Source organism: Macaca fascicularis, chromosome 10 (assembly GCF_037993035.2).
Source record: "Macaca fascicularis isolate 582-1 chromosome 10, T2T-MFA8v1.1".
NCBI lineage: Eukaryota > Metazoa > Chordata > Mammalia > Primates > Cercopithecidae > Macaca > Macaca fascicularis.
Genome location: NC_088384.1, coordinates 34578425 through 34605744, shown reverse-complemented (window position 1 = coordinate 34605744; position 27320 = coordinate 34578425). Strand labels below are relative to the sequence as shown.

The 27320-nt window shown below is 45.7% G+C and overlaps 1 protein-coding gene across 3 annotated transcripts in view; it reads right to left on the bottom strand.

Annotated features, from left to right (window-relative positions):
* Positions 1–27320, bottom strand: part of ATP6V1E1 (ATPase H+ transporting V1 subunit E1) — a 40397-nt gene that overhangs the window by 9859 nt on the left and 3218 nt on the right. The window contains exons 2-6 of one of the 3 annotated variants that reach the window (XM_074004564.1): positions 20963–21160; positions 17708–17773; positions 12273–12382; positions 11862–11928; positions 21–110 (exon numbers count right to left, since the gene is read on the bottom strand). In XM_074004564.1, the coding sequence (XP_073860665.1) occupies positions 21–110; positions 11862–11928; positions 12273–12382; positions 17708–17764 (324 nt within the window). In that variant the 5' untranslated portion in view covers positions 17765–17773; positions 20963–21160. The remainder of the gene's footprint in view (positions 1–20; positions 111–11861; positions 11929–12272; positions 12383–17707; positions 17774–20962; positions 21161–27320) is intronic. The other 2 variants (XM_065522553.1, XM_065522552.1) reach the window with 2 other exon arrangements.

The following is a 27320-nucleotide window of genomic DNA, read 5'->3' as shown; positions in this document are numbered from 1 at the left end:
GATCTGGTCTGTGAGGGTACCTGGAGAACCAGTCCATCCAGCAGCACTTGGTACCTGGTTGTATCCTTTACCACCTTGCTGAGTCTCTGTTTTGCTTCATTTAGTAGGTCCTACAAAGATGAGAACAGATAAAAGTTATCTACCCATCTGGGCAGTCAGCTCAGAACCCACTGTGCGGCTGACCCTGGCTCACGCCCAGCTGCCTCATATTTTATTGCTGGGATTTCATTCAACACACATTCCCTGAGATCTGAGATAAAGCAGGGGCTGTGCTGGGTCCACGGAAGCATGTAACACCATCTCTGCTCCCAGGAAGTCCACGGCCTAGCAGAGAACAGCTCAGGTAACCATCAGTTCAGAAACTGACACAAGTGACTGACATGGGAAGATGTGCACGGTGTAACTTGGAAAAGCAAGCTATTAAAACATTTATACAAGATTACCCCCCCCTTTTTTTTTTAAGGAAAATAATATCAATAATTACCATCAGTGTGATAAGCTACTAACATTCCAGTGAGACACCCTTTGATGTGATTCTAAGCTCAAATAACTTTCTGGTTCCACAGCTGTCTCTCACTGTCAACTACTACAGTTCACATGTGGGCTTATCTGTATTTTATGAGTTTGGAAGGGAAAATCTGTCCAACTGAACCTAACTGTCCTGAGGATTCTGAAAATATTAGGAATTTGCTCCTCAAAAGCAGGAAACCAAAACCTGATGATGATGTCAACAACAAAACCGTATTTCCGTGGCCCTGCCTAGTCTGAGGAGTCAGTGGGCATTTATTTCTTTTCTTTCTCGTTTTTTTTTTTTTTTTTGCGACAGAGTCTCACTTTGTCGCCTAGGCTGGAGTGCAGTGGTGCGATCTTGGCTCACTGCGGCCGCTACCTCCCAGGTTCAAGCGATTCTCCTGCCTCAGCCTCCTGAGTAGCTGGGATTACAGGTGCACACCACCATGCCCGGCTAATTTTTGTATTTTTAGTGGAGACAGGGTTTCACCATGTTGGTCAGGCTGGTCTCGAACTCCTGACCTTGTGATCCACCCTCCTTGGCCTCCCGAAGTGTTGGGATTACAGACATGAGCCACCGAGCCTGGCCAAAGACATTTATTTCTATTTCATCTCTAACCACAGCAATAGAAATCTCCACTTCAGTACCAATGTCTCAGAATTTAAATGTTACTGGTTATTTATTCTCCTTTAAGAAAGAAAACTTGGCCAGGCGCGGTGGCTCACAACTGTAATCCCAGCACCTTGGGAGGCTAAGGGAGGCAGATCACCTGAGGTCAGAAGTTAGAGACCAGCTTGGCCAAGATGGTGAAACCCTGTCTCTACTTAAAATACAAAAAATTAGTCTGTAATCCCAGCTACTCAGGAGGTGAGGCAGAAGAATCGCTTGAACCCGGGAGGCAGAGCTTGCAGTGAGTCAAGATCGCGCCACTGCACTCCACACAGGGTGACAGAGCGAGACTCCATCTCAAGAAGAAAGAAAAGAGAAGAAAACTTAAACTTATGGCCAGGCATAGTGGCTCCCGCCTATAATCCCAGCACTTTGGGAGGCTGAGGCAGGCGGATCACCTGAGGTCGGGAGTTTGACACTAGCCTGACCTACGTGGAAAAACTCCATCTCTACTAAAAATACAAAATTAGCCAGGCGTGGTGGTGCATGCCTGCAATCCCAGCTGCTTGGGAGGCTGAGGCAGGAGAATTGCTTGAACCTGGGAGGCAGAGGTTGCAGTGAGCCAAGATTGCGCCATTGCACTCCAGCCTGGGCAATAAGAGCAAAACTCCGTCTCAAATAAAAAAAAAAAAAAAAAAGAAAACTTATGAGTAAGTTTTGAGGTTTGGGGAAATGATAAGAAAGAACTATCATTCATTCAACACTCACTTTGTTTCAGGCATTATACTAGTCACTTTACCTGGGTGATCTAATTTTTTTCTAAATAAGCTTCAGGTGGATGTTTCTCTCTTTTTTTTTTTGAGACAGGGCGTTGCTCTGTCACCCAGGCTGAAGTACAGTGGCGCAATCATAGCTCACTCCTCCTGCCTCTGCCTCCAGAGTAGCTGGGACACCACCACGCCTGGTTAATTTTTTAAAATTTCTGGTAGAGACAAGGTCTTACTGTGTTGCCCAGGCTGGTCTTGAATGCTCAAGCTATCCTCCTGCCTCAGCCTCCCAAAGTGTGGGGATTATAGGCATAAGGGATGGTGCCTGGTCTTCTCCTATTTTTTAACAGGAAATGAAGGGTTCAAAGGAGTCAATGGGGTTTAAAAATCTGCCCACTGAACAGCTGGGAAGGGTAAAAATGGAACTTAAACCTCAAAGGAATTCCAAAGCGTGCACTCTTAATCCTGGAAAACACCTGGGCAGGCAAGGAAAAAGGATCAATACAGAAAAATATCTATAAAGGATTATGCAACTTAGAACAAAGCAGCAAACAGCTTGACCATTTTCTTTTAATTTTTACTCCAGTTCTGTATTTACCCCCTTCCTTCCATCTTTTGTCAATATCCTTTTCTAATTGCGTGACAATTTCCTTTCCTTTCACAACTTCTTATTCTATGGATAAACTAGAAGTAAAATGTTTCAAAATAGCAAAATCCATTCAAAGCATGTATGTGTGCTTTTATGTAGAGTGAATCCTGTTTGATCTACATCACCTCACAGTCTGTTTCAAAGCATGTATGTGTGCTTTTATGTAGATTGTATCCTGTTTGATCTACATCACCTCACAGTCTGTTTCAAAGCATGTATGTATGCTTTTATGTAGATTGAATCCTCTTTGATCTATATCATCTCACAGTCTGTTTCCTCATTGCTCCACATCTCTTTTACAGGGTTCAATGATGCAAGAAGTTAAGACTGTAAGCGGTTAAAAAAGAAACAAGTATCTTTAGAATAACTGAAATTACATAAATGTTTATCTTCTCAAAATTCTCATTATAAGTCAGAGAAATAAAGGCTCAAGCTATATACTGAATTCAAGTTGCATGCAACAGTATACTTGGATTGGTTCCAAAAGAGATTAAAGCACACAGCCCAGCTGGTGAACAGGCCATGCACCCTGCCTTTAGCTCCTCACCTCACACGCACTTCTCCCTTCTCACGCCATAACAATCTGGCTTTCTGCCTTCATCAGTCCAGTGAAACTGCTCTGGCAAATGTAAGAAATGACATCTTGACTGCAAGATCCAAAGACCACCATGCTCTTCCCACTGTGATTCTCTCAAACACTGAACACTGTATTTAGAGACCATTTTGTTCAAGTTTGCGGTTCCCTTGGCTTCTCTGTATTCAACATAACTGTATTCATTCCCCCCACGTTTCCTTAGCAATGTATTTTCTATTAAACTGATGCTTCTCAGTTTATTTGGCCCACTTCTCTTCTAATTCTCCATCCAAAACCACAGGGCTCTCATCTCTGTCCACAGCTTCAGCAGGGACTTCTGTGTTGCCTCCACATAAGCTCCTCTTCTCTCCTAACAGACTCATGGAGCTTCACCTGGAATCCTAAGGCAATTCAAACGCAACGTTTTTTTCACCATTCCTTACCTGTTCTTCCTATATTTCTTTCTTTTTTTTTTTTTTTTTTGACATGGAGTCTCACATTGTCGCCAGGCTGGAGTGCAGTGGCATGATCTTGGCTCAGTGCAACCTCTGACTCCCTGGTTCAAGCAATTCTCCTGCCTCAGCTTCCCAAGTAGCTGGGATTACAGGCACCTGCCCCCATGCCCAGCTAATTTTTGTATTTTTTTTTTTTTTTTTTTTTTTTTGAGGCGGAGTCTCGCTCTGTCGCCCAGGCTGGAGTGCAGTGGCGCAATCTCGGCTCACTGCAAGCTCCACCTCCCGGGTTCCCGCCATTCTCCTGCCTCAGCCTCCCGAGTAGCTGGGACTACAGGCGCCGCCACCACGCCCGGCTAATTTTTTTGTATTTTTAGTGGAGACGGGGTTTCATTGTGTTAGCCAGGATGGTCTCGATCTCCTGACCTCGTGATCCGCCCGTCTCGGCCTCCCAAAGTGCTGGGATTACAGGCTTGAGCCACCGCGCCCGGCCTAATTTTTGTATTTTTAGTAGAGATGGGGTTTCACCATGTTTTCCAGGATGGTCTCGATCTCCTGACCTCACAATCCGCCTGCCTTGGCCTCCCGAAGTGCTGGGATTACAGGCATGAGCCACCGCGTCTGGCCTGTTCTTCCTATATTTCTAATCTTCATTCCATCTACCAGTTGCCCAGACTACAAACCCTTACATCATTCTTGACTCCTCTGCGTTCACTCATCACAACTGTAAGTCACCAAGTCCTACAGATCCTACCTTTTTAGGATCTCTGAACAGGCCTGTCTTCTCTTTCTGCTGCCACCATTCTACTTCTTGACCAGGAAGGCAAGCCACACCCTCCTTGTTTCTACTCCACATGGTCACCAGTGGTGTTTCTCTAACATAAATGTAACCATTAAACACTGTTTCTCAAAGTGTGGTTCTCAGACTACCCGCACCAAGATTACCCTGAGCTGCTTGTTTAAATGCTGACTCCTGACTAGAATATAAAAGTCTCTGGAAATGGGAATGAATATTTACATTTTAACAAGGTCCCCCAGGTGATTTTTATGCCCATTAAAGTTAGAGAATTAGGGCTGGGTGCAGTGGCTCACGCCTGTAATCCCAGCACTTTGGGAAGCTGACGGCAGATCACCTGAGGTCAGGAGTTCGAGACCAGCCTGACCAACATGGAGAAACTGCATCTCTACTAAAAATACAAAAAAATTAGCCAGGCATGGTGGTGCATGCCTGTAATCTCAGCTACTCGGGAGGCTGAGGCAGGAGAATCGCTTGAACCCGGGAGGCAGAGGTTGTGGTGAGCCAAGATCGCTCCACTGTACTCCAGCCTGGGAAACAAGAGCAGAACTTGGTCTCAAAAAAACAAAACAAACAAACAAAAAAAAACCAGAATTAGCCAAAAGGATAAAGTCCATATTCTTCAGCAGACACTCAAGGCCCTTCTCATCAGACCCTAATATGTGGCCTGTTCTCTGCCCACTACTCGCTCTGCCAGACTACCTCCATTTCCCGCACATGTCAAATTCAGGCCTCGGTCTTTCACTCACACTGCTCTCTCCATTCTGTCTCCCATCTCATGACTAATTCTTCAAGTCATGCTCAAACAGCTGCAGTGGAGATATATTATCTTGTCCAGGTCCTGTTAGACTGCAGACTCCTCCTAGAGGGGCTAGCACAATACAGGACACATGGGATAAATGTACTGTTAAATTCTTTTTTTTTTTTTTTTTTGAGACAGAGTCTTGCTCTGTTGCCCAGGCTGGGGTGCAGTGGCGCGATCTCAGCTCACTGCAAGCTTCGTCTCCCGGGTTCACGCCATTCTGCTTCAGCCTCCCGAGTAGCTGAGACTACAGGCGCCTGCCACCACGCCCAGCTAATTTTTTGTATTTTTAATAGAGACAGGGTTTCACTGTGTTAGCCAGGATGGTCTCGATCTCCTGACCTTGTGATCCACCCGCCTCGGCCTCGCAAAGTGCTGGGATTACAGGCGTGAGCCACCGCGCCCGGTCAATGTACTGTTAAATTCAAACAGCTTAGTTCCTCAAGGGAACCCAGCTAAGTTATGACATGAAAATAGAAGAGTGACAACTGAGGGATAACATGAGTATCAAAACCTGAATTTTGTTTGCAACAATTTTAAAGTCAGCAGACAAACTCAGAGAGCGACTAAATCTGGGGAAGACGTGTGGTATGAACTAAATGACTCCTTTGTCTTTCAAGGTCATAAAAGAGAATTATTTTTCTCTAGCCCATTTCTTTTGTTTCTATTATTTATTATTTTTATTTCAGAGACAGGGTCTCCCTGTGTCATTTATGCTGAAATGCAGTGGCATAATCACAGCTCACTGGAGCCACAAACTCTTGGGCTCAAGAGATTCTCCTGTCTCAGCCTGCAGAGTAGCTGGGACCACAGGCATGTGCTACCACATCTGCCTAATTTCTAAAAATCTTTTGTACAGACAGGGTCTCCCTATGTCTATCAGACCGGTCTCAAACTGCTGGCCTCAAGTCACACTCCCTCCTTGGCCTCATAACCTGCTGTGACTATAGGCATGAGCCATGTCACTCGGCTAGCCCATCACTTAAAGAAAATGGATTACTGTATTTTGGAAAACTATCCTAAGTAGAAATTAAAACACATTCATTCCACACAACTGCACTTCCTTTTTTTTTCTTTTTTGACAGAGAGTCTCACTCTGTCACCCAGGCTGGAGTACAGTGGTGGGATTTCAGCTCAACGCAACCTCCGCCTCCCAGGTTCAAGCAGTTCTCCTGCCTCAGCCTCTCGAGTAGCTGGGACTATAGGCGCATGCCACCAAGTCCAGCTAATTTTTTTGCATTTTTAGTAGAGACAGAGTTTCACCATGTTGGCCAGGCTGGTCTCAAACTCCTGACCTCAAGTGATCCATCTGCCTCGGCCTCCCAAAGTGCTGAGATTACAGGCGTGAGCCACCACGCCTGGCCCTGCACTTTTTTTTTTTTGAGACGGAGTCTCACTCTGTCGCCCAGGCTGGAGTGCCGTGGCCGGATCTCAGCTCACTGCAAGCTCCGCCTCCCGGGTTTACACCATGCTCCTGCCTCAGCCTCCCGAGTAGCTGGGACTACAGGCGCCCGCCACCTCGCCCGGCTAGTTTTTTGTATTTTTTAGTAGAGACGGGGTTTCACCGGGTTAGCCAGGATGGTCTCGATCTCCTGACCTTGTGATCCGCCCGTCTCAGCCTCCCAAAGTGCTGGGATTACAGGCTTGAGCCACCGTGCCTGGCCTCCTGCACTTTCTTTTAATATCCTCCGCGTCCAAATTTGAAAACCACTGTGTGTCATGAGAGATGGTAACTAAAACGTAATATAACTATATGAATATTCCAGAGAGAAGGGAAAAAAGTTGAGAAGCACTGATATTCAGGTATTTGATAAATGAATGAATGATCTGAATTTTTTTTTTTTTTTTTTGAGACGGAGTCTCGCTCTGTCACCCAGGCTGGACTGCAGTGGCCGGATCTCAGCTCACTGCAAGCTCCGCCTCCCGGGTTCATGCCATTCTCCTACCTCAGCCTCCCGAGTAGCTGGGACTACAGGCGCCCGCCACCTCGCCCAGCTAGTTGTTTTGTATTTTTTAGTAGAGACGGGGTTTCACTGTGTTAGCCAGGATGGTCTCGATCTCCTGACCTTGTGATCTGCCCATCTCGGCCTACCAAAGTGCTGTGATTACAGGCCTGAGCCACCGCACCCTGCCATGATCTGAATTTTATCTATGCCGCTTCAAATTTTCCCTCTGAGGCCAGGCATGGTGGCTCTTGCCTGTAATCCCAGCTACATAGGAGGCTGTGTGGGAAGGACTGCTTGAGCCCAGGAGTTTGTGAGCTATGACTGTACCACTGCATTCCAGCCTGGGCAACATAGCCAGACCCTGCCTCTTTAAAAAAAAAAAAATCCTTCTAAAAGCCAACTAGTAATTTTTTATGTATTTTAATAGATTTAAGGCAGCTTACAGAAGTATATCTAATGAAAATGTTAATTACTTTTTAAAAAGCAAATTAGAAAAAATAGCTAATAAAATATAAACAAGTGGATTAAAAAATTAGAGCAAAGAGAAAATAAGGGCAAGAAATAATAAAAGTTAAAATTAGAAGTCAAGTCAAATCTGGCCGGGCACGGTGGCTCACATCTGTAATCCCAGCACTTTAGGAGGCCGAGGTGGGCAGATCACGAAGTCAGGAGTTTGAGACCAGCCTGGCCAACACGGTGAAATCTCATCTCTACTTAAAATACAAAAAACTAGGCGGGCGTGGTGGCGGGCACCTGTAGTCCCAGCTACTCGGGGGGCTGAGGCAGGAGAATGGCGTGAACCTGGGAGGCGGAGCTTGCAGTGAGCTGAGATTGTGCCACTGCACTCCAGCCTGGGCAACAGAGCGAGACTCCATCTCAAAAAAAAAAAAAAAAAGTAGTAAAGTCAAATCCACTAAACCTATGGGTTGTTTACATCCAGTTACGAAAGGTCAGGATACCATCTAAGACACAGCAGCATCAGAGAATGTATCATCAAAACCATTTCTATAATACATTAGATGATCTTTCTCAGAATCCTTTCTACTCTTATTATTAACCTTCAAAAAGGCAGCATTAAAAAAAAAAAGTAAAAACCTAATTACAAAGCCTATTAATTAGCTAAGATTATAACCTTTTGCTATAACCTTGTGTGTTATAGCCCTTGCTACTTATATTTAGGAATGCTGCCAAGACATTGACATTACATGCCTGTAAACTTTTTTGACTTATACAAATAATAGTATCTAAGCAGTAGATGTCACAGTTGTCATTTTTTACTTTGGGCATAAATAATGAAAAGACTATAGTCAAGAGGCTTTCTGGGCATTAGGATAATAAGCTAAGAAAATATATATATATATGTGTGTGTGTGTATATATATATATATATTTTTTTTTTTTTTGAGACGGAGTCTTGCTCTGTCACCCAGGATAGAGTGCTGTGGCAGGATCTCGATTCACTGCAAGCTCCGCCTCCCGGGTTCACGCCATTCTCCTGCCTCAGCCTCCCGAGTAGTTGCGACTACAGGCGCCCGCCACCTCGCCTGCTTAGTTTTTTGTATTTTTGGTAGAGATGGGGTTTCACCGCGTTAGTGAGGATGGTCTCAATCTCCTGACCTCATGATCTGCCCGCCTCAGCCTCCCAAAGTGCTGGGATTACAGGCGTGAGCCGCCGCGCCCGGCCTAAACTAAGAATATTTTATCTACACAGGCCTATTGTGAGAAGAAAGGGTTATCACTGGTGGAGATGGAGATGGGGATGGAGAAAGGGAACTAACATTTCTTAAATACGATATGACAAATGTTACATGCCAGAGGACTTACATGTGTTCTCATTCGATTCTCATAAGTACTCTGAACCAAACATTATAACGTACATACATAACGTAGATAATGAATACAAGAGAAAACTGAGGGTCGGAAACAGTAATTGAGACAAACGAGTATGGCAGAGTTGACATTTAAACTCATAGCTGATTGACTCTTAAGCCCCAAGCCCCTCTACAACAAACTACCTTCCCTAAGACATACTATTGGCTGGGCGCAGTGGCTCATGCCTGTAATCCTAGCACTTTGGGAGGCTAAGGCGGGCGGATCACAAGGTCAGGAGATCGAGACCATCCTGGCTAACATGGTGAAACCCTGTCTCTACTAAAAATACAAAAAATTAGCCGGGCGTCGTGGCGGGCACCTGTAGTCCCAGCTACTCTGGAGGCTGAGGTGGGAGAATGGCGTGAACCCGGGAGGTGGAGCTTGCAGTGAACCGAGATCACGCCACTGCACTCCAGCCTGGGCGACAGAGCGAGACTCCGTTTAAAAAAAAAAAAAAAGAAAGACATACAATTATTTAGGCTGGGCACAGTGGCTTACACCTGTAATCCCATCACTTAGGGAGCCTGAGATGGGTGGATCACAATGTCAGGAGTTCGAGACCATCCTGGCTAACATGCTGAAACCCTATCTCTACTAAAAGTAAAAAAAAATTTAGCCAGGTGGTGGCGGGCACCTGTAGTCCCCGCTACTCGGGAGGCTGAGGCAGGAGAATCACTTGAACCCAGGAGGCAAAGGTTGCAGTGAGCTGAGATTGCGCCACTGTACTCCAGCCTGGGCAACAGGGCGAGACTCCGTCTCAAAAAGCTGGTTACGGCCGGGCGCGGTGGCTCAAGCCTGTAATCCCAGCACTTTGGGAGGCCGAGACGGGCGGATCACGAGGTCAGGAGATCGAGACCATCCTGGCTAACACAGTGAAACCCCGTCTCTACTAAAAATACAAAAACTTAGCCGGGCGAGGTGGCAGGCGCCTGTAGTCCCAGCTACTCGGGAGGCTGAGGCAGGAGAATGGCGTGAACCCGGGAGGCGGAGCTTGCAGTGAGCTGAGATCCGGCCACTGCACTCCAGCCTGGGTGACAGAGCGAGACTCCGTCTCAAAAAAAAAAAAAAAAAAAAAAAAAAAAAGCTGGTTACAAATTAGTTCAGTCAATCCAAGTTGCTAAAGGAATTTGAATCCTCTGGAAGGAAATCAACTCCTGATTATTGACACTTTAGTGAAGACAGAAAATAACAGTTGTCCTGAGCCATTAACATTTTGCAGGCAACATTTCCCCAGGAATCTCTTGACTCTTTCTTTTGTATTTTAAAGGGGATGAGCTAATCCCATGTGGCAAGATAAATCGGCAACAGATTTTGTATCTTCCCATATTCCTGGAGTTTAAAAGCAGATAAAGCACTTAAATTTGGGGCAACTTTTATCATTTGAAGTAATATGGAAGTTATGTTAGTAAATCATCTCTGTGGTGTCCTAAGTATCAGTCCTTTACACTTAACATCCTCACTGACACCTACGTCTGGAGGTTTCTTGGCCCCTCAAACATGTCCAAAAGTCAAGCCTACCCAGGGATGCCAAAACAAACAAACAGAAAAAAGAACTAGTTATTTATCTTTTTTTTTTTCTTTTTTTTTTGAGACGGAGTCTCGCTCTGTCGCCCAGGCTGGAGTGCAGTGGTGCGATCTTGGCTCACTGCAAGCTCCGTCTTCCAGGTTCACGCCATTCTCCTGCCTCAGCCTCCCGAGTAGCTGGGACTACAGGCGTCCACCACTACGCCCGGCTAATTTTTTGTATTTTTAGTAGAGACGGGGTTTCACCATGTTAGCCAGGATGGTCGCGATCTCCTGACCTCGTGGTCCGCCCACCTTGGCCTCCCAAAGTGCTGGGATTACAGGTGTAAGCCACTGCGCCCGGCGTTATTTTTCTTAAGAAAACATTTCAGCATCTTGACTTCCCATTTTTGTTAACGGGTCCACCATTCTCCTAGCACATCCACACCTGATACTCAGAATTTAGTGATGGACTTGGAAGAAAAGGCAGTCAGTCAATGTCTGGAAAGTCTTCCTGTAAAATCCATCAACACTAACACTGCGACTCAGTTCTCACTGCCACCATCAATTAATAAGAAGTGACAATCTAATAAGAACTGATCAATCTAATAAGAACTGACAACTTGGAATACCGGTTTGTGTTTCTGTCTCATCTAAGAAAACAGTATGTCTTCCATTTATTCAAGTTCTAGATTTTTAGTTTTAGACCTGTTTTTATATAGGATTTACTCCTAGTAATTTAATAATTTCAGTAGTTATTATAGAGAGATCTACTTTTTATTTTACAGTCACAATGAGTAACAGTGGAAACAGCAGGCATCCCTGTTTGGTTTATGAATATAATCCAAATAGCTCTACACTTTCTCAACGAAGTGGTATGCTTCTGGAGGTTTCTGCCCTCTTCCTTAGAGGACTGTAATACTTTCCATATGGTTTTCTTTTTTCTAGCCTCTTCCCTGTTAAATTTAGCCTGCATGCTTATATCGTGAGCCTTATCTATGATATTCTCCACAAAATAATACCAAAGTTTCCACAGCTTTCTGTTGAAAACAGGTGAAGTTCTTTAGCCTCACACTCATGGCCTCTGTACTAACCATCCGATACTTCTAGTCTCATTGCTCCCTGTACCCTCGCGTACTGTGCAGTCCACCCATAGTGTGTGCTATGATCCAGGAGAGTCTTACATGCTCGTTAGATCAGAAAGTCCTTCAATACAGGGCTTGGCTCTTATTCACTTTTGTATTTATTATAATAATTTGTTGAATGTTTTCTCTCTAAAAATTATTCAATCGACTCCTTAATTAATATTAACTAGTAATCTACAATAGGCAAACGAATAAACATGTAATAACTTTATAACTAATAGGGGCTAATTACTCACTGTGATAAGGTCATCTCTCGCTCTGAGGACTTTGAGTCTCGCTTGATTCATCAAATTGGACATCTGACTGCAAAATGGTATTGAAAAATAGCGTAAGTAACAACTTAAAACTGCAGAGAAAGAACTTGAACTCCTAGGTTGAAGCAATCCTCCTCCCTCGGCCTCCCCAAAGCATCAGGATCACAAGCGTGAACTACCTTGCCCAGCCTGCAGTTTCGTCTTTGAATAATCCTGTCAAGCTTTGATTTTCACAAATGAAGAAAGAGAAGTTAAACAATCTGTCAGATTAGTAGCAGGTGGTCGAGTTAAGACCTGAATCTATATATGCCTGACTCCAAAGCGCCTGCTCCGTCTTCATCTCATGACTTCGGAAAACTTCTTAGCTTAATACTGCAACCGGGATCTACTTACATTTTCTTCTGCTGCTCAATCTGTTTCTCTTTCTTCTCATAATATTCCATGATCTTTAGTCTTTGGGTTTGCACAAGCCGACCTTTCTCTATGTTGAACTCTTCTTCTGCCTACAGGGAAATTAGTCAATATTAATTCATCACATCAAGTTTTGATTAACAATTTTAAACAGCTGGTGACCTGGGTTACTTGCTTATGAACACTAATTTCTTTTTTTTTTTTTGAGACAGAGTCTTGCTCTGTCACCCAAGCTGGAGTGCAGTGGCGCGATCCTGGCTCACTGAAAGCTCCGCCTCCTGGGTTCACACCATTCTCCTGCCTCAGCCTCCCGAGTAGCTGGGACTACAGGCGCCCGCCACCGCGCCCAGCTCATTTTTTGTATTTTTAGTAGAGACGGGGTTTCACCGTGGTCTCGATCTCCTGACCTTGTGATCTGCCCGCCTCGGCCTCCCAAAGTGCTGGGATTACAGGCGTGAGCCACCGCGCCCGGCCATGAACACTAATTTCATATATAAAACAGAAAATTGGCCGGGCGAGGTGGCTCAAGCCTGTAATCCCAGCACTTTGGGAGGCTGAGACGGGCGGATCACGAGGTCAGGAGATCGAGACCATCCTGGCTAACACGGTGAAACTCTGTCTCTATTTAAAGAAAAAAAAAAAAAAATAGCCGGACGAGGTGGCGGGTGCCTGTAGTCCCAGCTACACGGGAGGCTGAGGCAGGAGAATGGCTTAAACCTGGGAGGCGGAGCTTGCAGTGAGCTAAGATCTGGCCACTGCACTCTAGCCTGGGCGACAGAGTGAGACTCCATTTCAAAAAATAATAAAAATAAAAATAAATAAATAAATAAAACAAAATTTATTGTGACTCATTTTCAAGGATTCTAATTTATTCAAAAGGAAAGATCAGCAATTTTCATTATAAATGACGCACCAGGAAACTAAAAATTTCATCAAGGATAACAGTAACCAACAAGTTACTAAAGGATATAATTGGGTAGAATATTCTGCACATGAAAAAAATTACCACACATTCGAAACTTAATCTATTAGCTTGTTAGTGGGCCAATAAAAATGACATAGAACTTGAAAGTTTAGAAGATCCTGGCCAGGTAGGGTGGCTCACGCCTGTAATCCCAGCACTTTGGGAGGCTGAGGTGGGCGGATCACCTGAGGTTGGGAGTTCAAGACCAGCCTGACCAACATGGAGAAATCCCATCTCTACTAATACAAAAAAAAAAAAAAAAAAAAATTAGCCAGACATGGTGGTGCATGCCTGTAATCCCAGCTACTCAAGAGGGACAGGCAGGATGAATGCTTGAACCCAGGAGGTGGAGGTTGCGGTGAGCTGAGATCACGCCATTGAACTCCACCCTGGGCAACAAAAGCGAACTCATCTTAAAAAAAAAAAAAAGTTTTTTCCCTCATGGGTAAGTGTGGCATATATTTAAAAATACGAATTATGGGTTCGGCGCCATGGCTCACGCCTATAATCCCAGCACTTTGGGAGGCTGAGGCAGACGGATCGCAAGGTCAGAAGTTCAAGACCAACCAGGCCAACATAGTGAAACCCCATCTCTACTAAAAATACAAAAATTAGCCAGGTGTGGTAGCGGGCGCCTGTAGTCCCAGGTACTCGGGAGGCTGAGGCAGGAGAATCGCTTGAACCTGGGAGGCAGAAGTTGTAGTCAGCTAAGATCGTGCCACTGCACTCCAGCCCGGGCGACAGTGCAAGACTCCATATCAAAAAAAAAAAGAAAACAAACCCCGGGCGTGGCAGCTCCCGCCTGTAATCCCAGCACCCCAGCACTTTGGGAGACTGAAGCAGGTGGATCATGAGGTCAGGAGTTCCAGAGCAGCCAGGCCAATATGGTGAAACCCCGTCTCTACTAAAAATATAAAACAATTAGCTGGGCATGGTGGCGGGCACCTGTAATCCCAGCTACTCAGGAGGCTGAGGCAAGAGAATCTCTTGAACCCAGGAGGTGGAGGTTGTAGTGAGCCGAGATTGCGCCACTGGACTCCAGCGTGGGCAATAGAGGGAGACTCCATCTCAAAAATAAATAAATAAATACTTGAGACAAAAATGCATTTACTAAGGCCGGGCGCAGTGGCTCACGCCTGTAATCCTAGCACTTTCGGAGGCTGAGGCGGGTGGATTGCCTAAGTTCAGGAATTCAAGGCCAGCCTGGGCAACATGGTGAAACCCCGTCTCTACTAAAATGCAAAAAATTAGCTGGGCATGGCAGCATGCGCCTGTAGTCCCAGCTACTCGGGAGGCTGAGGCAGGATAATCGCTTGAACCTGGAAGGCGGAGGTTGCAGTGAGCCGATATCACACCATTACACTCCAGCCTGGGCAACAAGAGTGAAACTCTGGCTCAAAAAAAAAAAAAAAAAAAGTAAGAAATGCATTTACTGAAATAATAGCTGAAATAGGACTTCTGTATTTGACCATCAAAACAATATTAAGCAATATCCTATTAGCTGTTATGTATTAATGGGAGGGAAAATAATCTTTTCTTCCTTAAATGATAAACTCACCAAATAGCCCAAGGCTTCAGAGAGTTTTATTTCTACAGTACCAGGCACATAAAAATTTAAGGCTGTACTAAAAGGACAATGAAAATATTAAACAATATATCTTGGTCATATTTTATTTTATTTACTAATTTTTTTCTTGAGACAGTCTCCCTCTGTCACCCAGCCTGGATGGAGTGCCATGGTGCGATCTCAGCTCATTGCAACCTCTGCCTCCTGGGTTCATGCAATTCTCCTGCCTCAGCCTCCTGAGTAGCTGAGACTACACGCATGCACCACCACACCCAACTCATTTTTGTATTTTTTGTAGAGGTGGGGTTTCACCATGTTGGCCAGGCTAGTCTTAAACTCCTGACCTCAGGTGATCCACCTGTGTCAGCCTCCCAAAGTGCTGGGATTACAGGTTTGAGCCACTGCCCCGGCCATATTTTGGTAATTTTTTTTTTTTTTTTTTTTTTGAGACGGAGTCTCGCTCTGTCACCCAGGCTGGAGTGCAGTGGCCGGATCTCAGCTCACTGCAAGCCCCGCCTCCCAGGTTCACGCCATTCTCCTGCCTCAGCCTCCCGAGTAGCTGGGACTACAGGCGCCCGCCACCTCGCCCGGCTAGTTTTTTGTATTTCTTAATAGAGACGAGGTTTCACCGTGTTAGCCAGGATGGTCTCGATCTCCTGACCTTGTGATCCGCCCATCTCGGCCTCCCAAAGTGCTAGGATTACAGGCTTGAGCCACCGCGCCCGGCCTTATTTTGGTAATATTTTAAAAGTAAGTTTTAAAAAATGCGTGTTATGATTATACCTTCAGAAAAGAACATTTTGATATACTGTTAAGGAATATAAATTGGCATAAGCAATGTGCAACTGGAAATGTAGATAAAACTTCTAAATGCTGATGGAAGGACACCTTTGTAATGGGTGGGGTTTTCATTTTATACCTTATATACTTACAAACCTTTTTTTTTTTTTTTTTGAGACAAGATCTCACTCTGTCGTCCAGGCTGGAGTGCAGTGGCATGATCTCGGCTCACTGAAACCTCTGCATCCTGGGTTCAAGCGATTCTCCAACCTCAGCCTCCGGGTAGCTGGGATGACAGGCACGTGCCACCATGCCCAGCTAATTTTTGTATTTTTAGTAGACACGGGGTTTCACCATGTTGGTCAGGCTGGTCTTGAACTCCTGACCTCAGGTGATCCACCTGCCTCAGCCTCCCAAAGTGCTGGGATTACAGGCGTGAGCCACCAAGCCCGGCCTAAACTTTATTTTTTTGCAATGAGCACCGATTAACAAAAAAGCTAAACAATGAAACACTACAACCTTCTCCAGTCACCTATCACAGTTCACCACAGTTGTTAAATATTTGAATTTTGGTTTCCATGAGAAAATGAACCATCCATTACTTTTCTACCCTCTAACATAAAATTTCAGGACACTTACTGGCAATCACAACAATTAGAAAGGAAAATTTATTTTTTAATGTTAAAGATACAGACATTTCCAATGAAGAATTTATTAAGGTAAAATTTAAATTAAAAAGTAAATAAAGGCCAGGCTCACGCCTGTAATCCCAGCACTTTGGGAGGCTGAGGCGGGCAGATCATGAGGTCAGGAGATTGAGACCATCCTGGCTAACGTGGTAAAACCTCGTCTCTACTAAAAATAAAAAAAATTGGCTGGGCGCGGTGGCTCATGCCTGTAATCCCAGCACTTTGGGAGGCCGAGGCGGGTGGATCACCTGAGGTCAGGAGTTCCAGACCAGCCTGGCCAACCTGGTGAAACCCTGTCTCTACCAAAAATACAAAAATTAGCTGGGCGTGGTGGCGGGCGCTTCTAATCCCAGCTATTGGGGAAGCTGAGGCAGGAGAATCACTTGAACTTGGGAGGCAGAGGTTGCAGTGAGCAGAGATCACACTATTGTACTCCAGCCTGGGCGACAGAGTGAGATTCCATCTCACACACACACAAAAATAATAGTAATACAAAAAATTAGCTGGATGTGGTGGCGGGTGCCTGTAGTCCCAGCTACTCGGGAGACTGACGCAACAGAATGGCGTGAACCCAGGAGGTAGAGCTTGCAGTGAGCCAAGATCAGGCCACTGCACTCCAGCCTGGGTGACAGAGCGAGACTCCATCTAAAAAAAAAAAAAAAAAAGTAAATAAATAGGGCTGGGCACGGTGTTTTACACCTGTAATCCCACCACTTTGGGAGGCCCAAGAGGGTGGATCACTTGAGGTCAGGAGTTCAAGACCACCATGGCCAACATGGTGAAACCCTGTCTCTACTAAAAATACAAAAATTAGACAGGTGTGATGGTGCATGCCTGTAGTCCCAGCTACTTGGAAGGCTGAGGCAGGAAAATCGCTTGAACCTGGGAGGCAGAGGTTGCAGTGAGCTGAGATCAGGCTGCTGCACTGCAGTCCGGGTGATGAAGTGAGACTCTGTCTCAAAATGAAAGAAGAAGCCAGGCACTGTGGCTCACACCTATAATCCCAGCACTTGGGGAGGCCAAGGCAGGCAGAGCTCAAGAGATTGAGACCATCCTGGCCAACATGGTGAAACCCCATCTCTACTAAAAATACAAATATTAGCTGGATGTGGTGGCATGTGCCTGTAATCTCAGCTACTCAGGAGGCTGAAGTAGGAGAATCACTTGAACCTGGGAGGCGGAGGTTGCAGTGAGCTGAGACTGCGCCACTGCACTTCAGCTGGGGAGATAAGAGTGAAACTCTGTCTCAAAAAAAAAAAAAAAAAAGAAAGGAAGGAAGGAAGGAGGGGAGGAAGAAAGAGACTTTTATCAGTCCTATGCAATCTGTTGTTAAACAGTTTTGCTAACAATATTATTTAGCAAAGCAAAACAATATGGAAACCTTGATAACGTCTTAAAACTAGAAAATGAATCTCACCTTTGCATCTATTTCTTCTGCCTTCTCATTGGCTTCTTGTTCGATGAAAGCCATCATATGCTTTATCTATAAGGAAAAAACATTTTATTTTTTAATTTAACAAGATGGGAATATATTTTCTGATTCATTGTACAATCAATCATAGGTAGGTGCAGTGGCTCACGCCCGTAATCCTACCACTCTGGGGGGCCAAGGAGGGAGGACCGCTTTAGGTCAGGAGCTGGAGACTAGTCTGGACAACACAATGATACCCCGTCTCTACTAAAAATTAAAAAAAGTCAATCACTTACTGAATGCACACTGTGCTAGGCACTGAGAACAAGGATAAGTGAGATCATTCCTATTCTCAGGAAACTTAGGATCTAAAATTTGTTCTAGCAAATAGACCAGATACATTACTCAATAACACATAAATAGGACATTCATCCTCCTCTCAAGGAACTTGGAATACAAGTTAGCCAGCACCCTCCCTTTCTCTTCTCCACCTCTAAGGAAGTATGCTGAAGAGCTATCTATATTTATATTTTCTTTTTTTTTTTTTTTTTTTGAGACGGAGTCTCACTCTGTCCCCCTTGCTGGAGTGCAGTGGCCGGATCTCAGCTCACTGCAAACTCCGCCTCCCGGGTTCAGGCCATTCTCCTGCCTCAGCCTCCCGAGTAGCTGGGACTACAGGCGCCCGCCACCTCGCCCGGCTAGTTTTTTTGTATTTTTTAGTAGAGACGGGGTTTCACTGTGTTAGCCAGGATGGTCTCGATCTCCTGACCTCGTGATCCACCCGTCTCGGCCTCCCAAAGTGCTGGGATTACAGGCTTGAGCCACCGCGCCCGGCCTATATTTATATTTTCAACTGGAGCACCTCTTTCTCTCAACACTGCAGTCCCACTTGCACCCTCCTCTGTACTCCACTCACAGTTCTCTCATAAAGTGACAATCTCCTCGCCCCTTGATCTTGGCCTTTTCTTACTTGATCTTTCAGCATCAGCTGATGTGTTCAGCAACCTTCTCTTTTTCTTTTTTTTTGAGACGGAGTCTCGCTCTGTCGCCCAGGCTGGAGTGCAGTGGTGCGATCTCGGCTCACTGCAAGCTCCGCCTCCCGGGTTCACGCCATTCTCCTGCCTCAGCCTCCTGAGTAGTTGGGTCTACAGGCGCCCGCCACCACGCCAGGCTAATTTTTTGTATTTACTAGAGACGGGCTTTCACAGTGTTAGCCAGGATGGTCTCGATCTCCTGGCCTTGTGATCCGCCCACCTCGGCCTCCCAAAGTGCTGGGATTACAGGCGTGAGCCACCGCGCCCCGCGAGCAACCTTCCCTTCTTCAACAATCTTCCCTTTGCTTCCATGACTTCCTCCTGTTCTCCTTTCCAGTCTCCTTTGGGGCCCTACTCTTCCACTCTGCCTCCTAGACAGTCCTTTTTGAATATCCTACTCATAGTAATCTAAATTCAACACACTCAATACTGAACTGCTCACCACTCCTCTCCCCACTTCTCACTTTGAGCTCTCTCTCAGGGATTAGCACCAACACCCAACCGTGATTATTCCTCCTACCTCAGTCCTTATATCCAACCAATCACCAAGTCCTATTAATTCTCTCTTAATAGTTCTTTTTTTTTTTTTTGAGACGGAGTCTCGCTCTGTTGCCCAGGCTGGAGTGCAGTGGCGCGATCTCGGCTCACTGCAAGCTCCGCCTCCCGGGTTCACGCCATTCTCCTGCCTCAGCCTCCCGAGTAGCTGGGACTACAGGCGCCCACAACCGCGCCCGGCTAATTTTTTGTATTTTTAGTAGAGACGGGGTTTCACCATGGTCTCGATCTCCTGACCTTGTGATCCGCCCGCCTCGGCCTCCCAAAGCGCTGGGATTACAGGCGTGAGCCACCGCGCCCGGCCTTCTTAATAGTTCTTTACCTTGCCCACCTCACTCCACTGTCAGAGCCACTACCATAGTCCTTGCCATCATCATCTCTCAGCTGAATTACTACAACAGCTTCCAAATTTGTCTTCTGCCACTATTCTTGTTCTAATTACTCTACATTGCCACCAGAGAGATGCTTTCAAAATGTCTATCTTATCATGTAACACTCTACCCCCGCTTAAGATAAAGATTTTAGAAGCTACAGGATCTTATCACTGCTTATCTTTCTTTTTTTGAGACAGTGTCTCTGTCTCCCAGACTGGAGTGCAGTGGCATAATCTCGCCTCACTGTGACCTCCGCCTTCTACAGCTCAGGTGATCCTGCCACCTTAAGCTCCCCTCCCCCAGAGCTGGGACCACAGGTGCATGCCACCACGTCCAGCTTATTTTTGTATGTTTTGTAGAGAGGGGTTTTGCCGTGTTGCCCAGGCTGGTCTTGAACTACTAGGCTCAAGCAATCCGCCTGCCTTGGCCTCCCCAAGCGCTGGGATTTCAGGTGTGAGCCACCGTACCCAGCCCACTGCTTACCTTTCAAGCATCATATGAAACAACAAACCCTTCACTACTCACCATCTTCAGACTCTTAGTTCCTGCCACACTAAACTTATTTCGGTTCCTTGAGCTCACCATTCTTTCTCATCTCCAAGATTTCAAACATGCTGTTCCTTCCACTCGGAACATTCTTTCTTCTCCTCTTCACTCAGCTAACTTCTCGGGCCTCAACTTGTGTAAGTATCACCTCCTTAGGGAAATCTCTCCTGTACCTAGAGTACTTTGTGCTTCCTCTACCATGGCACCTAAACTTGTAACTGTTGCTTATTTGTCCCTATCCTCAACTGAACTATGAGGCTGGGAACTTGTTAAAGGTTTCTAGGGCCGGGTGTGGTGGCTCAAGCCTGTAATCCCAGCACTTTGGGAGGCCAAGGCGGGTGGATCACGAGGTCAGGAGATCGAGACCATCCTGGTTAACACGGTGAAACCCCGTCTCTACTAAAATATACAAAAAACTAGCCGGGCCGGGCGCGGTGGCTCACGCCTGTAATCCCAGCACTTTGGGAGGCCGAGGCGGGTGGATCACAAGGTCAGGAGATCGAGACCATCTTGGCTAACACTGTGAAACCCCGTCTCTACTAAAAATGCAAAAAATTAGCCGGGCGAGGCGGCGGGCACCTGTAGTCCCAGCTACTCGGGAGGCTGAGGCAGGAGAATGGCGTGAACCCGGGAGGCGGAGCTTGCAGTGAGCTGAGATCTGGCCACTGCACTTCAGCCTGAGCGACAGAGCGAGACTCCGTCTCAAAAAAAAAATAAAAATAAAAATAAAAAAATAAAGGTTTCTAGATCACCAGCTACAACTGGAGAAAAAAGTCCAATGAAGTCTTCTGAATGGAGCTTGGGATGACTCATCCAACTCAGACTCATAAATGAAGTATCATCTCTTGTGGCAGATATCAAATACACCCAAGTGAAAATCCAGCCAACACAGCTCATCAAACTCACTGGCTGTGGGATAGGATGGTAGCTTCATTTCCTAAGGGCTCTACCTAGAAGGAGTGATGAAATCCAAAAAGAAAAAAAAGCTAAAATTTGATGTAGGATCTCTAGGTCATTAATTCATTTTATTAATTATCCCACTAAAAGGTAAGCACCACTGAGTATAGGGATCTCGTCTTTTATGGCAATGTGAACCCAGAACATGGAATAACCACCACCATAGGAGGTGCTCAAAAAAATTTGTGGGCCGGGCGCGGTGGCTCAAGCCTGTAATCCCAGCACTTTGGGAGGCCGAGACGGGCGGATCACAAGGTCAGGAGATCGAGACCATCCTGGCTAACACGGTGAAACCCCATCTCTACTAAAAAATACAAAAAACTAGCCGGGCGAGGTGGCGGGCGCCTGTAGTCCCAGCTACTCAGGAGGCTGAGGCAGGAGAATGGCGTAAACCCGGGAGGTGGAGCTTGCAGTGAGCTGAGATCCGGCCACTGCACCCCAGCCTGGGCGACAGAGCAAGACTCCGTCTCAAAAAAAAAAAAAAAAAAAAAAAAAAAATTTGTGAATGAATGCAAATCTGTTGGGAGTTTCAAGACTTCTAAGGAATACGAGGTATCCCAGATACTTTTTAGGGTTTACCAATCTGTAAACAATCCCCATAGCAGCTTCTCCATGTAATACAAGATATCATAAATCTTAAGTATACATAGGTGTACCAAAACGAATTAAGAAAGCACTACTGGGTGGGGAGATAGGGGAGGGATAGCATTAGGAGAAATACCTAATGTAGATGACGGGTTGATGGGTGCAGCAAAAACCACCATGGCACGTGTAGACCTATGTAACAAACCTGTACGTTCTGCACATGTATCTCAGAACTTAAATAAATAAAAAAAAAAGACAGAAAGAAAAGAAAACAATACTGCCCAGGCATGGTGGCTCACACCACCCAGGACTTTGGGAGGCCAAGGCAGGAAGATCACCTGAGGTAGGGAGTTTGAGACTAGCCTGGCCAACATGGTGAAACCCCGTCTCTACTAAAAATACAAAAATTAGCCAGACGTGGTGGCGGGTGTGTGTCTGTAATCACAGTTACTTGGGAGACTTAGGCAGGAGAATTGCTTGAACCTGGGAGGCTGACGTCTCAGGAAAAAAAAAAAAAAAAAAAGGAAAACATTACCAAACTGTACACTTAAAAACAGTTAAGAAGGCTGGGCATAATTGGCTCACACCTGTAATCCCAGCACTTTGAGAGACCAAGATGGGCATACTGCTTGAAGCCAGGAGTTCAAGACCAGCCTGGGCAACATAGTGAGACCTCTGTCTCTTAAAATAAAAAAAGATAGTAAGTTTTGTTATGTATTTACAATTTTTAAAAGTGAGGCAAGAATACAACCTTCTAGCACCAAAGTCTTAAAGAAAACATACAAGGAGGCTGAGGTGGGCAGATCATTTGAGGTCAGGAGTCCGAGATCAGCCTGACCAATATGTGAAGGCCTGGCTCTACTAAAAAAAAAAAAAAAAAAAAATCAGCCAGGCGTGATGGTATCCTAAGGAATACAAAGTATCCCAGGTACACCTGTAATCTCAGCTACTTGGGAGGCTGAGGCAGGAGAATCACCTAAACTCAGGAGGTGGAGGTTGCAGTGAGCCAAGACCAACGGAGTGCTCTGTCTCAAAACAAAACAAAACAAAATAAAAAACCAACCGGGTGCGGTGGCCCATGCCTGTAATCCCAGCACTTTGGGAGGCCAAGGGAGGTGGATCACCTGAGGTCGAGAGTTCAAGACCAGCCTGACCAACATGGAGAAACGCTGGCTCTACTAAAAATACATTAGCCAGGTATAGTGGTGCATGCCTGTAATCCCAGCTACTCAGGAGGCTGAGGCAGGAGAATCACTTGAACCCGGGAGGCAGAGGTTGTGGTAGAGATCCTGCCACTGCACTCCAGCCTGGGCAAGAAGAGCGGAAACTCTGTCTCAAAAAAAACAAAACAAAATGAAACAAAAAACATATAGGATGATTTTAGAAGGGACAGTTTTTTTATCGAAAATCTTGGAGTCGTCCTACTTTTTTTTTTTTTATTTTGGCAGTTGAGTTGTTACACACTCTGGATTCCAACTTCCACGGTCACCATTGTGTTTCCAACCCTACTTTTTTTTTTTTTTTTTTTTTTTGAGACAGAGTCTCACTCTGTCGCCCAGGCTGGAGTGCAGTGGCCAGATCTCAGCTCACTGCAAGCTCCGCCTCCTGGGTTTACGCCATTCTCCTGCCTCAGCCTCCCGAGTAGCTGGGACTACAGGCGCCCGCCACCACGTCCGGCTAGTTTTTTGTATTTTTTAGTAGAGACGGGGTTTCACCGTGTTAGCCAGGATGGTCTCGATCTCCTGACCTCGTGATCCGCCCGTCTCGGCCTCCCAAAGTGCTGGGATTACAGGCTTCAGCCACCGCGCCCAGCCGCCAACCCTACTTTTAAGCAGCGTGAAAGTTATGATGATCAAACCTATGTTAGAGATAACACGCTACTTACAACATCTTGAGCCTTGAAAAATTTAGGGTACTTAATCCAGACCTACATGTGTGGAAAATCACTGACCTTGCTTAAAAGATCAGCCCCACAAATTTGGGAGTGTGAGAGGGGGTCATGGTAATGGTGTCTACAAGTTTATTTATTTATTTATTTTTTTTTTAGATAGAGTCTCGCCCTTTTGCCCAGGCTGAAGTGCAGTGGCATGATCTCGGCTCACTGCAAGCTCCGCCTCCCAGGTTTACGCCATTCTCCTGCCTCAGCCTCCCGAGTAGCAGGGACTACAGGCGCCCGCCACCACGCTCCGCTAATTTTTTGTATTTTTAGTAGAGACGGGGTTTCACCGAGTGAGCCAGGATGGTCTCGATCTCCTGACCTTGTGATTCGCCCGCCTCAGCCTCCCAAAGTGCTGGGATTACAGGTGTGAGCCACTGCGCCCGGCCCCTACAAGTTTAGTTTGAAGTTTCCCTGAACTTATTCTATCTGGAATTTTAAAAGTCGTTTAACTAGCCGGGCTCACGCCTGTAATCCCAGCACTTTGGGAGGCCAATCCGGGAGGATCACGAGGTCAGGAGTTCAAGACCCGCCTGACCAACATGGTGAAACCCAGTCTCTACTAAAAATACAAAAATTACCCAGGCATGGTGGCGGGAGCCTGCAATCCTAGCTACTCAGGAGGCTGAGGCAGGAAAATCACTTGAACCTGGGAGGTAGAGGTGGCAGCGAGCCGAGATCATGCCTGGGTGACAGAGCAAGACTCTGTCTCAAAAAGAAAAAAAAAGTCATTTAACTAAATACAGTAATCAAAACCGGTGTTTATAAATGCTACAAGTTTGGCCTCTAAAGGTGAACCCTGATTCAGACTTGGATTATCTGCCTTTAACACTCTGCTGAACCCTTGGCTACCAGATTTGACCAGACCAGCACAGCCTAGAGCAAACTGCACTAATTCTAACCCAGGTCAGAAGCCTATTTACAGTTAACATGGTCATATTCTTTAAGAGTTCCAAGAACAGATATAGTCAACCCCTTAAGGACATTTAACTCCACCCCGAAGGCAGAAAATTTGACCTTTAAAAAACAGTTTCTTCTTCCTGCTCACTAATCAAGGTTTTTAAGAGTCAGGTTTCTTTGTAAATTTGATGAAATAAATTACCATACTCCCTAGAAAAAAGGCAAATATACACAAATATTTTCATGCAATGGAGAAGTCAGAGAATTCGGGATTTATTAAGCATCTACTATGGGCTTGGTGCTTCGTCTATTTACTTATGAGAATACAGTAAACAATTCACACTGTCCTCATCAAGCTTTCATGTAGCATGAAGGGCTTTAGGAAATAGACAAGATTGCTTCTTTCAATTTTACATAAATAAAAAATAGGCCGGGCGCTGTGGCTCACGCCTGCAATCCCAGCACTTTGGGAGGCCAAGGTGGGTGGATCACGAGGTCAGGAGTTCGAGACCAGCCTGGCCAACACGATGAAACCCCATCTCTACTAAAAATACAAAAATTAGCTGGGCATGGTGGCGGGCACCTGTCATCCCAGGTACTCGGGAGGCTGAGGCAGGAGGATCACTTGAACCTAGGAGGCGGAGGTTGCAGTGAGCCAAGATCACACCATGGCACTCCAGCTTGGGCAAGAAAGTGAGGCTGTCTCAAAAAAAAGAAACAATAGATCATGTGCAGTGGCTCACGCCTATAATCCCAGCACTTTGGAGGCCAAGGTGGGCGGATCACCTGAGGTTGGGAGTTCAAGAGCAGCCTGGCCACATGGCGAAATCCCATCTGTACTAAAAATACAAAAAAATTATCCAGGTGTGGTAACATACGCCTGTAGTACCAGCTACTGGAGAGGCTGAGACAGGAGAATTGCTCGAACCCAGGAGGCAGAGGTTGCAGCGAGCTGAGATCGTACCACTGCACTCCAGCCTGGGCAACAAGGCAAGACTCTGTCTCAAAAAAAAAAAAAATAATAATTTTTTTTTGATCTAGATTCCAAGGAACGATAGCTTTATCTCAAAAAAAAAAAAAAAATTTTTTTTAAATCTAGATTCCAAGGAACTACAGCTTTATCTCTATACTAGTTTTTCCTATGGAAGCCTTAGTCTTCAATATATTATGACAAGGAGGGAAGAAAAGGAACAAGAGGGAGAGAATGAGCACTGCGGCCACTAAGAGTATATGGAGTGTATTTTACTTTTCTACTGCATCAAGCTTTTCCTATATTGAAAGAAGCAGAAGAAGCAGTGAACAGAAGAAGCAGTGAAAAAGGTTTAAAAAAACCCTTTCATTCTGTAAGAATATTGTATGATTTCTGGCCGGGCACGGTGGCTCACGCCTGTAATCGCAGCACTTTGGGAGGCCGAGGCGGGCGGATCACAAGGTCAGGAGATCGAGACCACGGTGAAACCACGTCTCTACTAAAAATACAAAAAATTAGCCGGGCGCAGTGGCGGGCGCCTGTAGTCCCAGCTACTCAGGAGGCTGAGGCAGGAGAATGGCGTAAACCCAGGAGGCGGAGCTTGCAGTGAGCCGAGATCGCGCCACTGCACTCCAGCCTGGGCGACAGAGCGAGACTCCGTCTCAAAAAACAAACAAACAAACAAAAAAAAAAAAAAAAAAAAAGAATATTGTATGATTTCTTACACTTCTCCATAGGTACTATTTTTATCATCTCTATTTACCCTTTGGGATTAGCACAAGAACCATAAAATGAAGAAGAAATACCCACTCTTAGTGCATATCAGGTTAAGAATAAAATGAAAAGATATTTTCAAGGAAATGGAAGCATCCAAGGAAAAACTTTTTTTTTTGAGACAGAGTCTAGCGCTGTTGCCCTGGCTGGAGTGCAGTGGGGCCATCTCCGCTCACTGCAAGCTCCGCCTCCTGGGTTCACGCCATTCTCCTGCCTCAGCCTCCCGAGTAGCTGGGACTACAGGCGCCCACCACCACGCCCGGCTAATTTTTTGTGTTTTCGGTAGAGACTGGGTTTCACCGTGTTAGCCAGGATGGTCTCGATCTCCTGACCTCGTGATCCGCCTACCTCGGCCTCCCAAAGTGCTGGGATTACAAGCGTGAGCCACTGCGCCCGGCCGAAAAACATTTTTTTGAGACGGAGTTTTGCTCTTGTTGCCCAGGCTGGAGTGCAATGGCACAATCTCGGCTTACTGCAACCTCCGCCTCCAGGGTGCAAGCGATTTTCCTGCCTCAGTTTCCCGGGTAGCTGGGATTACAGGCATGTGCCACCATGCCCAGCTATTTTGTATTTTAGTAGAGACAGGGTTTCTCCATGTTGGTGAGGCTGGTCTCGAACTCCTGATCTCAGGTGATCCAGCTGCCTCCGCCTCCCAAAGTGCGGGGATTACAGGCATGAGCTGGCCAGGAAAACACTTTATTGCTCATCTCAGAAGATTCATAAGACAGTGAGTGTGCTTTAGTAAGAGAATTTTCCTAGCACAGTACTTCAGAAAAAAATGGACTTAGTTCTCTAAACTATGTGTAAATTAAACCACAGCCTTAAACTTCCTTTTCTGACAATCTATTGGCAATATGACTACTGAATGCAAGGATTCTGATTTGTTAGTTCTGGGCTTATAAACTGCTACTATATTCCAGAGAGTCTTTTGCATGACAAAATTCTTAATACCTACAGACTCGAAGGTATGGCGCTTAAAAAAAAAAAA